This window comes from Pseudorca crassidens, chromosome 20 (assembly GCF_039906515.1).
Source record: "Pseudorca crassidens isolate mPseCra1 chromosome 20, mPseCra1.hap1, whole genome shotgun sequence".
NCBI classification, from domain to species: Eukaryota; Metazoa; Chordata; class Mammalia; order Artiodactyla; family Delphinidae; genus Pseudorca; species Pseudorca crassidens.
Window position 1 is genome coordinate 13,453,803 of NC_090315.1, and position 15,648 is coordinate 13,469,450.

The window sequence follows — 15,648 nt, forward strand, 5'->3', positions numbered from 1 at the left end:
CACCTGGCTCCAACACTGCTCTTCAAAATCTTATGAGTCAGAGACACAGAGGAAAGCAGAGAGATATGGAGACTGAGACCTAGGGATGCAAAGAGAATAGAAGAGGGCTTCCCTGGTGGCGCAGTGGTTGGGAGTCTGCCTGCCGATGCAGGGGACACGGGTTCGTGCCCCGGTCCGGGAAGATCCCACAGGCCGCGGAGCGGCTGGGCCCGTGAGCCATGGCCGCTGGGCCTGTGCGTCTGGAGCCTGTGCTCCGCAACGGGAGAGGCCACCACAGTGAGAGGCCCGCGTACTGAAAAAAAAAAAAAAGAGAGAGAATAGAAGACAGAGACAAAGAAAGAAATAAAAATGACCAGAGAAAGAGCGGAAGGGCAATGAATGGGGAAGTGAGGCACTGGAAGACCGAAACTCTCCCCCATTTCTCATCCCTCTCATTGGACTGTTTCTTTGTCTTGCATTTCCTCCCTCTGGGGTGGGGATAGCGGTCCCAGGCATGGGGCCTCGCAGCTTGGGACTGGACTTGACAAGCTGACATCTGCTGACAGTAGCTCTTCTCAAGGAGCAGGCATCTCACGTTTCATTGAGCTGGAGTCAGACAGAAGGAGGCTGGCCCCGCTAGCCATGCGCAGAGGTGACCTGGAAGGCCCTAGCCTGAGTGGAGTCTCCCCAAGGTCACCCAGAAGCTGGGACATGCTCTGCTGAGTATGGGCCTGGCTGGAGGGAGGCTTATAGGTGGCCCCCACATGGGGTGGTGGCTCCCTAATCCCCACACTGTTCCCACCACAGGCCAAGCACAGAGTCTGCCCCAGGGCCCAGGCAGGGACGCAGAGGGGGAGGGGGAAAAGGAGAGATTCAGAGGTCCTGAGAAAGAAAGATGGAGAGATGCGAAAGAGAAACACATGACGAAGAGAAAGAGACAGACAGAGATAGAGAGATACATAGAGATCCTGAAAACCAAAGATTGGGAGTGAGAGAGACAGAGAGACAGAGGAGGAGAAAGAGAGGAACTGAGAAAAGGGGAGAGATAAGAGATGCCCAAAGAGAAGGAAGACAAGGAGATGCTAAAGTCAAGATGGAAATTAAGAGAGGCACAGAGCTGAAGAGAGACAGAGATCTGAAAGGACAAAAAGAGAACCAGAGAGAAGCCGCAAGAGAAGAAACAGAGACAGGCAGGAAGGGAGACAGTCACAAGGATTCAGCCAAAGACAGAGATTGAGAGAAATAGAGTCCGAATTATAGAGCAACAGAGAGAAACAGAGACAAGAATTTATATTGTCTAAGAGTAAATGACAAACTTGAGATTAGATTTGTAATGTGGAACCAAATGAATTAAAAGGGAAGTATAGGGCTTCCCTGGTGGCACAGCGGTTGAGAGTCCGCCTGCCGATGCAGGGGACACGGGTTCGTGCCCCGGTCTGGGACACGCGGAGCGGCTGGGCCCGTGAGCCATGGCCGCTGAGCCTGTGCGTCCGGAGCCTGTGCTCCCCAACGGGAGAGGCCACAACGGTGAGAGGCCCGCGTACCGCAAAAAAAAAAAAAAAAAAAAAAAAAAGGGAAGTATAATATTTTAACCATAAGCACCCCAATGTTTACTGCAGCACTATTTACAATAGCCAGGTCATGGAAGCAACCTAAATGTCCATCAACAGAAGAATGGATAAAGAAGATGTGGTACATATATACAATGGAATATTACTCAGCCACAAAATTGGGTCATTTGTAGAGACATGGATGGACCTAGAGACTGTCATACAGAGTGAAGTAAGTCAGAAAGGGAAAAACATCTTATATTAACGCATATATGTAGAATCTAGAAAAATGGTACTGATGAACCTGTTTGCAAGGCAGAAGTAGAGACACGGATGTAGAGAACACACGTATGGACACCAAGGAGGGAAAGGGGGGTGGGATGAATTGGGAGATTGGGATTGACATATATACACGTATATGTATAAAATAGATAACTAATGAGAACCTGCTGTATAGCACAGGGAACTCTACTCAATGCACTGTGGTGACCCAAATGGGAAGGAAATCCAAAAAAGAGGGGATACATGTACACACATAGCTGACTCACCTCGCTGTACAGCAGAAACTAACACACATTGTAAAGCAACTATACTCCAATTAAAAGAGAGAGAGAGAGAAACAGAGACAGAAATAGGGATGAAGAAAGCCATGCATTCGTTCAGCAACATTTACTGAGTGCCAACTGTGTGCTGAGCACTATTTTATATGCTGGGGATACAGAAGTGAACAAGACAAAATGTCTGCTCTTGAAAAGAGCCTGAGAAAGAGGATCCATTGGAGAGGCTGCGGTGGGAGTTGGGGGAGGGGTGGCGAGGGCATGCTTGCTGCAGCCCTGCTGTCTGCAGAGTCAGTGCCTCTGAGCAGTGCCCTGCCCCTCAGCCCCTGCCAGTCACCAGGCAGACAAAGGCTGACAGGGAGACGTGCTACACAAACAGGCAGGAAGACGGGAAAGCAGAGACAGAGGGAGATTGAGGTAAAGACAAACTGGAAGAGGCAGGGAGAGAAAAAGACAGACATTGGAAAGAGAGAGCACACAAGAGAGAAGACAAACATGAACAGAGGTAGGCACTGAGAGTGAAACAGAGAGAGAGAGAGAGAAATGGGAAGAGAGAGAAAGAGAGAGAGATGAACAGAGAAACACAGAGACTGAGAGTGAGAGAGACACTCCCAGAAACAAGCCCTGTCCCAGACTCTGCACAGCTCCCCCACCGTCTCCCCAGGTCTGGGCCCTGTGCCAGGTACCTGGCGGAAGGCTGGATCCGGCACGGCAGGGTGGGCGGCAGGGTGGGCCGCATTCCTGAACAGTCTGTTCCAAGTACAGACTCAGCCACAACCCCCGCCCCTGGTCCATCGTGGCCTGGCATCAGGCGGGGGTGCCCACTGAGGAGTCTAGGGGACTGGAGACCAGGGGTGTAGCAGCATAGGCATAGGACATTTGGGGCATCTGGGAGCCAGAGCATTGGGAATAGAGATGGCAGGAGTTCAGGGCAGGGCCTAAGTGTGGAAATACAAGGGTGTCAACCGTGGGAAGGCAGCCAGGAGTCATAGGATAGGCATGGAAGTGCCAAGCTGATGGGCACCAGGACGCTAGGGGACTTGAGTGAGCATCTGGGAGACATGTATGGCATACAGAGCTCCAAGAGCAATGGGTGTGGAAGTGACAAGGGCTCAGGTGCGAGTCCCCAGGAATCACAGGCACAGGGCATAGGAGTGCCAGGCGAATGGACACATCACCAGGAGTGCTCTAAGAAGTGTATTTAGCAGTCAGGATGTTTTGAGTTATCAGAAGTACAAGGTACAGTGTTCAGTGGTCGTGGGCCCAGAGGTGGCCAGGGGATTAGGAAGGCACAGCTACAGGCCAAGTGAGACGGACCCACAGGTGCTGGGGGTTCAAGAGGGTGCACCTGTTGACCAGGTATGCTGACATGAAAATGCTAGTGCATGAAGGCTACCAAATAGGACAGGCTGAGGCAGGCACACACACACACAAAAGGCCAGGAGGAGCCAAGGCCAGCAGTGATAGGGCTGGGGGCGGGGTGCAGACTTTGGGTTGGGGAATTACAGAATGAGCATCCCAAAGGCGGCCACCCCTCCCACTTTCAGTCTCCATCCCTGCTCCACCCAAGACCCCAAGGGAATCAAAGAGGCGAAGAGGTGCAGGCAGCCAGGCGAGGTTGGGGTGCACCCGGCGCTCAGACGCAGGCGGCCCTACCCCTGGGCCCGTACCACTCCCACTTCGGCGGAACTTGCTGCAGCTCGAGTCTGGACACCTGGACCGTGCACTCACAGAGGTAGCCCCGACAGTGGGTGGGGTAACAGGATTCTGGATTCCTAGAGCTGGGGCTGGGGGCTAGAACTCCTGGTTCTCCGAATGAAGACAGAGCTGAGGGCTCGGACCCCGACTCCTGACAGAGGGTGAGGGACCTGGAGTCCTGCCTTCTGGGAAAGGAGACTGGGAGTGGGAAGTTAGATCTGGAGGGAAAAGGGGCAGTGGCCCTGAGCTCCTGGTTCAGGGCGGAGTCTCGCTGCCACCCCCCACCCCACCCCAACCCCCCCCCCCCCCCCGACTCCCGGGTCCCAAGGGAGGGGGAGCCTGGGGCGGGTAGTCTGGTCCCAGGGGACGGGGAGCAGAGAGGTCTGTTCTGGCTCAAGGCTGGGGAGGTGCTGAGGGCCCAGATACCTAGTTCTGAGGGTGCAGGGGGCTGGGGACCTGGACTTCTAGATTTTGAGGGAAGGCGGTGGGGCTGGACTCCTGGGTCTGAAGGAGAAGGGAGCTGGGGTCCGGGCTCTGGGGTCTCGATGGCGGAGGGGTCAGGAGCCCAGACCCGGGCCCGCTGAGCACCGGCTCCGTGTAGCTCCCTGGACGCTGGGGTCCGGTGTTCACCGTGTGGCTGGGCCCGCGCCCTGCAGTGGTGCCGTGCAGCTACGCAGCGCAGCGGGACGCATTAGTGCTGCAAGCGGATGCCTTCTCCGGCCACGGGGCCAGGGCAGCCTTCGAACGCTTCACATGCGGAAACGGTGAGGCCTGGGCGGCGGAAGTGCGGACCGGGAACGTCCAGTTTGCGATACGGAGCGAGGCCGGGGGAAATGGAGCGGGGCCTAATAGAGTCAAGGGTTCTGAGGAGAGGTTGGGTAGGAGCCACAGTGTAGGGGTCGAATGGCGGTGGGGGAGGCTGGATCCTTGTGCAGCCAGTAGAAGAGAAGAGCCTAAGAGTCAAGGCCAAAGAGAGCCAGCACGTGGATGAGGAATCGGGACCAGCAGAGGTGCGGCCAATGTGCGGATAGGCCCGAGAAGGCTGGGGTAGCAACCAAAAGACCAGGAAATGAAGCAGAGCGAAGAGTTGCGAGGAAGTCGACTCCACTACGGGATGCTTCCGGGATGGGGCGTGGCTAACTCCCCGGCCCGTCCCCTTCTTTGTTCCACTCCCCCAGGCATCGCGGCTTCTAACGGGCAGCGCTGGCGGACGCTGCGCAATTTTGCACTTGGAGCACTTAAGGAGTTCGGCTTGGGTACGCGGACCATCGAGGACCGTGTCCTGGAAGAGGCGCCTTGTCTGCTTGGCGAATTTCAAGACAGCGTTGGTACGGCCTGGTCGGAAAAGGATAGGGACCTGTTGTGGGTGTGCCCTAGGGAAGGCGTTTGGGTGGAATGAAGCCAGTAAACCCAAGAGCTGGGTGGGGGCCGAGACACAGCGTATGACCTCGTCATGTTCCCACTCCCGGGAGCTCCGTTCGACCCCCGGCGGCTACTAGATAATGCTGTATTTAAGGTTATGTGTTCCGTGGTCTTTGAGAACCGCTATGGCTACGAGGACCCAGAGTTCCTGAGGCTCCTGGACCTCTTCAGTGACAACTTCTGCATCATGAGTTCCAGACAGGGTGAGGTGAGAGGGTCGGCCCCCATCCCTCCCTCGTGTGCCCAGTCTATGCCAAATTCCAAGTACATGGACCTACCTACATTGGATCATTAGAATGGGGCAGTCTTAGAATCTTGGAATGGAAGAGTTTTAGAACCTACATCAAAGTCCTGGTCCAGTCTCCCCATAGGGACACGAATGGTCTTGTTCAAGGTCCTATTGATTTCCTGTCCCCCCAGATGTACATTTTCCCCTCCCTCCTAAAATGGCTCCCAGGCCCACACCACGGAATCTTCTGAAACTTTAAAGAGCTTAGAGTTTTCACCTCTCAGCAAACCCAGCAGCAACCGGCAGCCCGGGGAACCCCGCAATTTCGATTGCTTCCTGATCAAACGGGTAAGGTACAGGGCCCTGCTGCCCACCAGCAGATGCCTGGCTCCTCTACCCACAGAAGGACCCGGAGAGCCATTTCCAGGAGACATTGGTGATGACGACGCATAACCACTTCCTTGGCAGTACTGAGACAACAAGCACCACCCTGCGCTACGGACTCCTCATTCTGCTCAAATACCCAGAGGTGGTAGGCTTCTGAGCTGGACAGCTAGGGATGAGGCGGCTAGGGTTGTGGGTTGCCTGGAGGCTGGGGTAGTTCACATCTCTGCCGGCCCCAGCCAAAGCGCAGGTGGAGTTGGATCCCGTGGTAGGTCGAATGTGCGCCCCAAGCCTGGAGGACTAAGAACGCCTGCCCTACACCGACGCCACGCTGCAGGAGATCCAAAGCGTCTTTAGCGTGCTGCCGCTGGAGCTGCCGGGTGCCCTCACCTGTGAGGCCCACCTGCGCAGTCACTTCCTGCCCAAGGTGGCCACCAAGACTGGGGATCCCGCGCAGGGGCGGGGGAGGGCCTGTTAACAGAGATGAGCAGGCCTAAGCGTCCAGAGCACTGACTCTGGGAGCAAGAAAGCAGGCGGCCTTCCTTGCCGCTGACTTCGAAATGGGGTCTTGGATGGATGTGTGGAATAGTCACTTGCATATTTTTCAAGTAACCCTTGCACATCTCCCCAGGGCACCTTCATGATTCCTCTCCTTGTGTCTGCACACCAGGATCTCACCCAATTTAAGGACGCAGACTGTTTCAATCCCACCAACTTCCTGAATGACAAGGGTGAGTTCCAGAGCAACAACTCCTTCATGCCCTTTGCCCCAGGTCTGGGCTGGGCAGAGAGGGGACCAGCCTGGACGTGCCGTGGGGTGCATGGGTTTCTCATTCCACACCCCCACGTCCCCAGGAAAGCAATGTGCCTGGGTGCAGGCCTGGCCCGATCCGAGGTCTTCCTCACCTCCATTCTACAGCAGTTCTGCCTGCTCCCTGTGGGGAGCCCCGCCAACATCGACCTCACCCCACAGTGCCCCCAGCCTTCCAACTCTGTCTGGTGGCCCGCTGAAGTCAGGTTCAGCCACCCTCTGCTCACTGGCTCTCAGACCTCCTTACCCTCTTTGGTCAATAAAGGCCCTGAATTGCAGACGGAGGCGTCTTCTTACCAACAGGGAGTGAGTCAGTCAGATGTGTGCAGCTCTGAGGTAAACTTTTATTTCTTGGCTGACAGGACTTGCAGGCCCATGCTCCTCCCAGCACCTTTCATCCTGCCCAGCAGCGGCAGCCTAGTCCAAAAGGTGCCGTGGCCAAAGGGGCTGGGGAGTCACTTCCTGTTCCAGGCTGGAGGAGTGGGGGGCTTGGGGATACTCCCCCACAACCTTTGCCAGCAAGAGGCCATGACTCACCCCAACCCCAAATCCTGCATTCTGGTGGGAGGTGGCAACGCCTCCTTCCAGCTCTCCAAACCTGAGAGGGACATGCATGACCAGACAGGGCAGGACACAGGCCCCCAGCTCCAGTAATGGCAGTCCCCAACACCGGCCTCTGCCCAGGTCACAACCCCAGCCCCCAGCCCAGGGCAGCAGAGGTCTCTCCTCCTCCTTGGTCCTCAGCGATGGATGGAGCCCTCCACACCAGGCAAAACAGAGGCAAAGTCAGAAGCAGCGGCAGTGGCGGGGCAGGAGCAGGCACCGTGACTGGCGGCACCGGGCCCAGGGCTCTCCCGAAGTCAGGCAAGCTGTCTGTCCGTGCAGCTCTGGGGCTAGCCACTAGGTGGGCGTAGTCGGCTGTGATACAGGTACTTGGACACCCTTCTGTCCTGATGCTGGGGGTGAAGGGGGACAGAAGACTGAGTCATCAGGGACGGAACTAAGAGACCAAGGAAACCTGGGAAGAAGGGGAGATGACCAGAAGAGATGGGGCTCATGCTGGGGATACCAGGAGAGTGAACTGTCTAGGGATGGTAGGCAAAGATGGGGAAAAATGAGTGACAGGATCCAGTGAGACTGATGAGGCGCCTTGAGGCCCAGGGAGGTACACGGAAGAGGAAGGCCCTGAGGGAGGGGACACTGGGAGGCCGGTACCTAGCTGATACTTGTCTTTGGCTGCTGCTCGCTCCTTGGCATCAAAATACCAGACGGTGATGGCGTACCTGGAGACCAGAGCAGCCCCAGAGGGTGGTTAGAGATCACTTTTCTTCAATTCCAGCCACTATATCCACCCCGAGCCGCCCCCTCTTGGCACTCCATCACTTCCTAGTCACTTCAGGGGTCTGACAAGACTTTGCTGGCACAGGGGGAGCACCTGGGCACATTCCCGGAAGTGTGGACCATACCTGGTGGCATAGGCTGGTTTCACCTCATGGGGGTTCCGCCGATCAGACCAGAAAATGAGCAGCCGGTCAAAGAGTGGCTCAATGTTGGCTACCACGGGACGGCCCTCAGGGAATATCTGCAGCAGGCCGCCATGCACCTGAAGGCAGGCCAGAGGATGAGGCAGGCTGGGAGTCCTGCCTAGAGCCCCTGCCTTGCACTGCCGGCCCCCAGAAGCCCACCAGGGGGCATAATAACTTCACACATCACTCCCTCCCACCACTCAGGCTCTCAAAATGAATGACAACGCAGAGTCTGCATCACCATGGAGATGGGCAGGAAGCTACTTAAGAAGACAGGAAATGGGGCGGGGGAAGTGCTGGTTAGGCTGGGGGCTGGGCAGACAGCACCATTCCCCAAAGAGGGGGAACTGCCGCCGCACAGTCAGCTGAAGAGGAGGTCCCATTTCCCAGAAAGAGCCATTGGGCACATTCCACCGCCCCCCTCCCGTGGGTTGGGAAGAGGAAGGGGACAATGCTAGAAGCTGAGCTGGGAAAGGAAAATGCAACGGATGCACGCCACCCCACCCTCAACATCCTACCTTGACATCCCAGTTCTGATTCAGGTAATAGATGCAGGTGATGCAGCGCCCATCGCCATGGGGATTGTCAACGTGTCTCACGTACCCCAGCCCGTTACCTGGGTAACATGCCACCATGGCCTGGCAGAGACGGATGGAGAGCGTTTACTGAGGCTAAGTGGCAGGGACGTTAGATAAGCAGCCTTCACCTCCTCTTTCCCACCCCTCTCAGCCCCTCATCTTTCCTCAGGTGTCCTGGGCTCCAAGGGTTCCAGCACCCAGACTTTCTCCTTTTCTCCTTTTTCAGCCAAGCCTCCATCCACAAGAAACCTCAGCCCCTGGGCCTCAACAGCCCAACACACACACACACCTCACGCCCCTACCCCCCGCGTCTGGTGCCAACATGCAGCGCAGTGAGCAACTGAGGGCTTGGTTTTTTTAAAGATAACCTGACCCCACGTCAGACATTTCACTAGGATAAAAGCAATTTAAACATTTCCTGGTGTGCAGGGATGTGGCTTCACAGCCCCACACCAGGAGTTCTCTCCTTGAGCTGTAGAGTTGGAATGACCTGGGACACTGATACCGAGGCCCACCTCAGAGGTTCTGATGTACTTGGTCTCAGGTGGAGCCTGGAATTTTTAAAGGTTCCCCAGGTAATCCTAATGTGCAGCAATGTTGAGAACCACTAACCTTACTATAAAGAATACCCGCTAAATAATCTGTCTCCTACACAACTGAACAGGTACCAAAACCCAGAATGTGACCAGAACCTGAGATCTAATCCCAACTCCAAGGAAAACCTGCCAAGTAGCCTTGGACAGTCTCATCACCTGAATGGGCCTCAAAACGCCTCATCTGTAAAATAGGGCTAATGAAGACCTTCCGTTTACAGCAGTAGCATGAACCCCTCCGAGAACATGACTTTGGAGGCTCCTGACCCCCACAGATCTGAGTCAGACCTTGTTCCAGGTCTCGGCCTCTGTGTGCACAGGTCTAGCCCCAGGGTTCTCGCCTCCTCTCCTGGATAGCCGCCACTGCCCTAGGCAGCCCTGGCCATTCTGAGTCCTGGGCCTAGCCAGTCCGGGCCTGTTTCTCATCAGGTACCCAGCAAAGTGATGGATGTGATGTGAGGAAAAGGGCCCAGGTGTTCCTGCAGACCTATCTCCTGGGTTCAAGTCTCAGTGCTGCAACATAAGCTGTGATGTTCGGCAGATGACGGAACTTCCCCATCTCCAGTTCCTCATCCACGAAATGGAGCTAACACTACTTCTTTGGAGATTTTGCCAGTTTTGCTCGAGGGTGGGGTGGGGAAAGGGGTCCAGTGCTGCAACCTCTTCCCGCACAACCCACCCCCACAGCAGCCAGAGGCCCTTTACTCCAGCTCACCACTGCTCAAACCCCTTCAAGCTCCTCGCTGCATCCCAAAAAAACACAAACTCCTGACCACAGCCTCCAAGGCCACTAGCCTCACACTATCTCCAGCCTCGAAATCCTCCTCACTCTTCTCTGACCAGGCCAACCTCATCCTCAAGGCCTCTGCACCTGCCTGAACGCTCTTCCACTCGTCCCCCTTGTTATTCAGGTCTCAGGGCCAGGAGCACCTCGAGTCCTCTAGCTGAAGGCACCTGGGCTGACTTCCCATTCCATCCCTCTCAGTGCAAAATCAGCACAGGTACCTGTTTACCTAGTACTGGCCGCCAGGGCCAGGCCTGTCTCCCTAGTGCCAAGGAGGGAGCTGCTAATTAAAAGCGCTCCTCTGGGTCTCAGGGCCTCCATTCCATCCTTCCCGTGCACCCTCACAGGGTCTCCCACCATGCAGGCAGGGACACACTCTGTAGTCTGTCAGGGAATGGGACTCCTGTGTGTGTGAAGGTAGGCACAGGAACAGGCCCTTTAAGGCCCCCCTCCCCCCACACATACTCACCTGGGAGTGGGGCTGGGGGTGGCATCCTCCGGCCCCCGAGAAGCATCTACTTCCTGCCCCCACAAGGGAAGGGACAACAACCAGAGTAACACGGAAACTTGCTCCTCACACTTCCATCTCCAGGAAGGGGCAGCTAGGACCACTGTGCATGCACACCCCACCCCCAATCAGAACCCCAGGTCTCAGCCCACAGCAGCAGGCCCCACCTCCAAACTGCTCCTAAAGGGGCCTCCCGGGGTCACCTATGGTAGCCCTTGATGCCAATGGGAGCCAGTTCCCTCCCACCTGCAGGCCCGCTGAGCAGAGGATCTAGGGAGAGGAGGAAGGCAAGAGCACAGGAGCGGCACTCGGGACCGAGAGGCAGGTTGTTACCAGCCCAAACCACACTGGTGATCTGAGGCCCCCCCGCTGCCGTGACCACCCCACACTGTCTTACTCCAGAGCTTGGGGAGGGAGCCCAGATGTTGCCCTCTGAAGGCGAGGAAGCCTGCAGTTGCTGCCTCACGGGGGCAGGGAGGGTCTGAGAGGAACTCCAGTGGCTGGGTTGGCTCTTCCCCTCCCTTCTTAGTCCAGCCAGGCTTGTTCTTACCTCCCAAGGCTAAAAAGTCTCAACACCCACCCCACCACCCCTCCAGGGCCTGCTCCCAACCACATCCAAGGCACCAAAGGAAAAGAGATCTGCGCCCTCTCCCCTCCCCTCCTGAAATGGCCACAGCCTAGCTGGGGAGTTAACCTGGTTTTCCTATCCTGTGGATGAGCAGAGGCTCAGAGAAGCATCCTGCCCTTGGCCACTCAACTCTTGTGGTCTCCCCACCAACCTCCCTCCTGTGAGGATGGGTGACCCTGGGGAGATGGGGCTCAACACCTTGTGGCTAGGGAGATTCCCACTGATCTCTCCTGCCACTGGGAGGGGCCGCCTCTGGCCCTCCAGCTACCGAAGTAACAGGAGGGAGAGGGAAGCAGGACAAGTTCCAGCTGGGGCGGGGAAGCCAGTGGCTTCGGCCCGGGGGAGCCCTAGTCCCCGAGCCAGCTCCAGCCTGAGACGGAAGCTGCAGAGACAGAACCCAAGACAGGATCTGAGGGAGGAGGGAGAGAACATCAGGAGCACAGCCTCATGCCTGCAGGGCAAAACACAGTCTGTGCCATCAGCCAGGTATCACTGGTGCTGTGCAGTGGGCACTCCCTACCGGGCCTTGTCCTAACACCGCCAAACCCTGGACTCAAGGCCAGGATCCTCACACCCCTCCATGAGGAGAATTAACATGTCAGCAGGCCAAAAGGCCCTACGGACTACTGTCTTGTGCAGGCTCCTAACCCCAGGTTCCTGAATGGGCAGCGGCAGGCCCAAAAGGCCCTGATCACTGACCATAAACTCCAATCAAATGAGCATTTTTTTAAGACAGGGTCTGTGGTTTCTGGCAGATTCTCAAACAGGCCCAGGTTCCAAAAAAAAAGATAACTGCTACTCTAAAACAAGAGAAAGAGACCAAGAAAAGATACAACGGCAGAGGATCAAGGAAACAGACCAGAGCCAGACAAGTATAAAGTGATGGAGAGACAGAACAGACAGGATGGAGGACAGGGTCTAAGATGGGGAGGGATGGGAAAGATGGGGACATAACCTCCACCTGGGCCGGCACACAGACACCCCCAGAAAGCCGTCCACGATGCAAATGCCACAGTATGGCATGCAGTGCACAATGCAGCCCAGCACCAAGCACAGTGGGCAGTGCCTCCTCCCTCAGCCTGGCATTGGCCTCACCACTGCCCCCCTCCCCGTTCCACCTTCTGGTTCTCCTACCCGGGAGACAGAACAGACAGACCAAAGACAGGCAATGGACAGGATAGACTAGACATACCCAAGTACATGAAAAAATAAGGGAACAGGGAAGAACAAAGACAGGGGCAGACAGACAGGTACAGACGGCAGAGGCAGAAACCCGTGCCTGTCTACACTGAACATTCTTGGTCTAGGATCCAGGAACAGACATCAGGTGGCTGTGAACCCCACCATGGCCCATGCACAGATGTGGGACTACGACTGTCGGCACCTCTCCTCAGGTTCTTCAAGAGGATCCCTGGCAAGGTCAAGAACCATGGTGACTACGGGCCAAACCCATGGTTTACAGGTACACAAACTAAGGCCACAGGGAGTGAGAGCCCGAAGTGAGCTCCAACAGTCCCTGCGCCAGAGCTGCCTGAACTCTTTTGTGACCCCAGAAGCCTATCTCCAAACCCACTGGTGCTCAGAACACTAGGCATCCAACAAGTGCTGGGCAGCCCCCCACCCCACCACCCGGTCCCTGCAGCCTCACCTTGGTGCGCCCATTGATGACGTAGCTGCCCAGCCTCCCAGCACAGTGGCGGATTACAGCATCCACGTGGGCCATGAGGGCACCGATGCTTCGGCAGCCTGGCTCATGGCCTTCCACCCAGGCAATCTGGTCCCCACGGATGCTGCGTGGCGGGATAGCCCGCTGGCTCACTAGCTGCCCATCACGCAGGCGCCCGCCCCGCTTCAGGGCCTCCACCTCTGCCAGCACTCGGCCACCCAGCGCCGCCCCCAGGAAGCTGTCCTTGACGCAGATGCCATAGTACCGCATGCAGGGCACAATATAGTCCAGGGCCAGGCGCTCAGGTGCAGCGGGCAGCACCTCCTCCCTCAGCCCGGCGCTGGCCTCACCACTGCCACTGCTGCAGCCCTCCCCCTCTGTCTCTGCCTCCTGGTTCTCCTGCCTGGCCCAGGGCCGCTTGCTGGGGGCGGGGGCATCCCCACCATCCTCTGCCCATTTCCGTTTGGGGGCCTCGGGTCGGGCGCCCTGGGCTGCCAGTCGCTGGCACCCCTTGGTGACCAGTGCTGCAGCACCCTCACTCTGCAGCGGCCGCAGCTCGCCGCCATCCTGCCCACCGAAGCCCTCCCGCAGGGGGCTGGCTGTGGTGGAAGTAGCTGTAGCTCTGGGGGTCCCACTCCCCGCCGAGGCCTCACCAGGCCCTCCTGGACGGTGGTAGGAGGACAGCAGGGGACAGGGCAGGTAACTCTCCACCCCCATCCTGGCCCTGCTAGGCTCCAAGGGCTCTGACACCGAACCCGGCAACTGAGGGAGAGCCTGACTCAGGGGCTGCGGCTGGCACGGGCTGTCCATGGCAGCAGTGTCTTCATCCCCCGGGCATGGAGGGCACGGCCCAGGCCCATGGTGCCACCCTCCTCCACCTCCTCCTCCTCCACTTGATGCAGCCGGGGGCCGGGGCGGCTGGGCCTGGCGTGGGGCAGGATGAGGCAGGGCAGATGGCAGGGGCTTTTCTCGTGCCCTGGGGGTGCTTGCTGGTCCCCAAGTCCTCTGCTGTCCCTAGGGGCTTGGGAAGGGACCTGTCACGGTGGCTGGAGAAACAGAGAGAGAGAGAGAGAGACAGAGACAGAGAGAGAAAAAGGAATGTGAGAAGAGCTACAGGGAAGAGGGCTGGGCGAGGGTGGGGAGTGGCAGGGGCAATAGATAGTTAGACTTAGCTATAAAGACCCCAAAACCTGAGGCCACGTGGGGAAAAAGACTCTGGGACTTGGGTGGAATCACTAAGAGACAAGGGGCAATAAGGGGGCAGCTGGAGGGGTGAGACTGGGTAGCTGATCCACAGGCAGAGGACTGCAGTGGGAGCTGTGGGCGAGAGACACCCCCAGACAGACACAGACCCACAGACAGAAAAGAAGGAGCGGACTTTAAGTAGAAAAGGATGGCGGTGTGGGAAGTAGGAGAGTTAGAAACAAACAGACTGGGGGTGGGGGCGAGAGGGGGGCTCTGCCTGGAAGACACAGAGGGAATGTGGGGATCTACAGACCGTGGAAACTGGGGGATCCAGAGACAGAAACACACACCGGAGAAGAGCAGGGAGGGTGGGCCTGAGACAGCCGGGCAGAACCCAGCCCAACAGGAGGAAGCCCGTTAGGGGCTGACACACACCCAGACGGAAGGGAGGTCCTGAGACAGACAGACGGAAGGGACCCGTGGGAGCAGGGTCCACAGCGACAGAGGGAAGGGTGGAGGAGGGCTCATGCACTCGGGGAAAGGACGAAGGAAAAAGCGCCCCCCTCCCAAGTCCCTTCGGTGCGGGTCCCGGGGCCCCTCGGGGCACAGCAGGAGACGAAGACAAGGCCTAAGGGCCGCTGGAACCCCGTGTCCCCACCCCTCCCCTCCCCCTCCGCCCGCTCCCTGCTCCCCCCCCAACCCCCCCAACGGCCGGCGCTTAACATGCCCGGCGCGCGTTCCCTCCCCCACGCCCCACCCCCACCCTCCCCTCCCCAGGGTCGCCAGGCTTCGCCACAGAGTGCTGGGCGCGCGCCCCCGCACCCCGCCCGGCTCGCGCCGGCGCCCGGCCTCAAGCGCCTTCTCCGCCCCGCTCCATGCCCTCCCCGCGGTCTCCTCACCGAGGTTTTTCCTCCGGCCCCGGCGCCGCCGTTTGTGCCAGCCGCCCTGCGCCGCACAGCGCGCCATACCCCGCCCCCACCACCCGCGACGCTCCGCCCCCGCCTCGCCCGGTGGGCACGTGACCGCATCCGGGCGTAGGAGACCGGGCTTGCGCAGGCGCGAGCCGCGCGGGGCGGGGCGAGGAAATTCAGAACACCCTCTCCCTCGAGAAAGGGGAAACGGATCAGTCGCCGACACAAGGTTTTTATGCACTCTCCGCTCCGCCCCTTCTGCGCGAGAGGAGGAACGCAGTTAGGAAGGGCTGGATCCGGTGGGGGAGTTTCGGCACATATTATGCCAAGCGAGTGGGAGGGGCATGCAAATAATTCTATTTACATAGACAGGACCGCCCCCTTGGAGCCGAGAACGCGGCGGAACGATGAGTAGCAGGGTAGGGGAGGCATACAGATCATCGGTATTATTTACATGGACAGCTCCGCCTTCTCACAGCCCAAGAATAGGAATATTGAGAAACGTCTGAGCAATTAGTTGGGAAATGTATGTAAATTTGCACGACAGTAAGTAATTTACATAAGGACTTTTTATAACGGAGGAAAAGAAGAGCGGAACGTCCTTGAGAGAAGGGAAGAAGAACAAGAAGGGACGTGCAA

General features: G+C 57.7%; 2 protein-coding genes across 3 annotated transcripts; one reads left to right on the forward strand and one right to left on the reverse strand.

Moving 5' to 3' along the window:
* The first annotated feature begins 4,537 nt into the window (after nt 1-4,537).
* On the forward strand, nt 4,538-6,940 carry LOC137215499 (uncharacterized). The gene is made up of 5 exons (XM_067720779.1): nt 4,538-5,112; nt 5,301-5,414; nt 5,839-5,967; nt 6,451-6,550; nt 6,675-6,940. The coding sequence occupies exons 2-5, from the start codon at nt 5,304-5,306 to the stop codon at nt 6,938-6,940; spliced, it is 606 nt and encodes a 201-aa protein (XP_067576880.1). The 5' UTR covers nt 4,538-5,112; nt 5,301-5,303.
* Nucleotides 6,941-6,954: 14 nt separating this feature from the next.
* Nucleotides 6,955-15,152, reverse strand: EGLN2 (egl-9 family hypoxia inducible factor 2). 2 transcript variants are annotated; one of them, XM_067718860.1, is made up of 6 exons: nt 14,998-15,152; nt 12,896-13,959; nt 8,675-8,794; nt 8,097-8,233; nt 7,846-7,913; nt 7,397-7,586 (listed from the first exon to the last, which is right to left on the reverse strand). In XM_067718860.1, the coding sequence occupies exons 2-6, from the start codon at nt 13,721-13,723 to the stop codon at nt 7,531-7,533; spliced, it is 1,209 nt and encodes a 402-aa protein (XP_067574961.1). In that variant the 5' UTR covers nt 13,724-13,959; nt 14,998-15,152; the 3' UTR covers nt 7,397-7,530. The 2 variants fall into 2 exon arrangements, with proteins under 2 accessions (XP_067574960.1, XP_067574961.1); XM_067718859.1 differs by lacking the exon at nt 7,846-7,913 and having other exon boundaries at nt 6,955-7,586.
* Nucleotides 15,153-15,648: the final 496 nt, after the last annotated feature.

Coding starts and splice junctions, on each gene's coding strand:
- LOC137215499 (XM_067720779.1), top strand. CDS start 5,304: ATGTGTTCCGTGGTCTTTGAGAACCGCTATGGCTACGAGGACCCAGAG. Junction 5,415..5,838: donor TGAGTTCCAGACAGGGTGAG/GTGAGAGGGTCG, acceptor CTCTACCCACAG/AAGGACCCGGAGAGCCATTT. Junction 5,968..6,450: donor TGCTCAAATACCCAGAGGTG/GTAGGCTTCTGA, acceptor ACATCTCCCCAG/GGCACCTTCATGATTCCTCT.
- EGLN2 (XM_067718859.1), bottom strand. CDS start 13,723: ATGGACAGCCCGTGCCAGCCGCAGCCCCTGAGTCAGGCTCTCCCTCAG. Junction 8,795..12,895: donor TCATCAATGGGCGCACCAAG/GTGAGGCTGCAG, acceptor CGTCTCTGCCAG/GCCATGGTGGCATGTTACCC. Junction 7,587..8,096: donor AAACCAGCCTATGCCACCAG/GTATGGTCCACA, acceptor CTTCACCCCCAG/CATCAGGACAGAAGGGTGTC.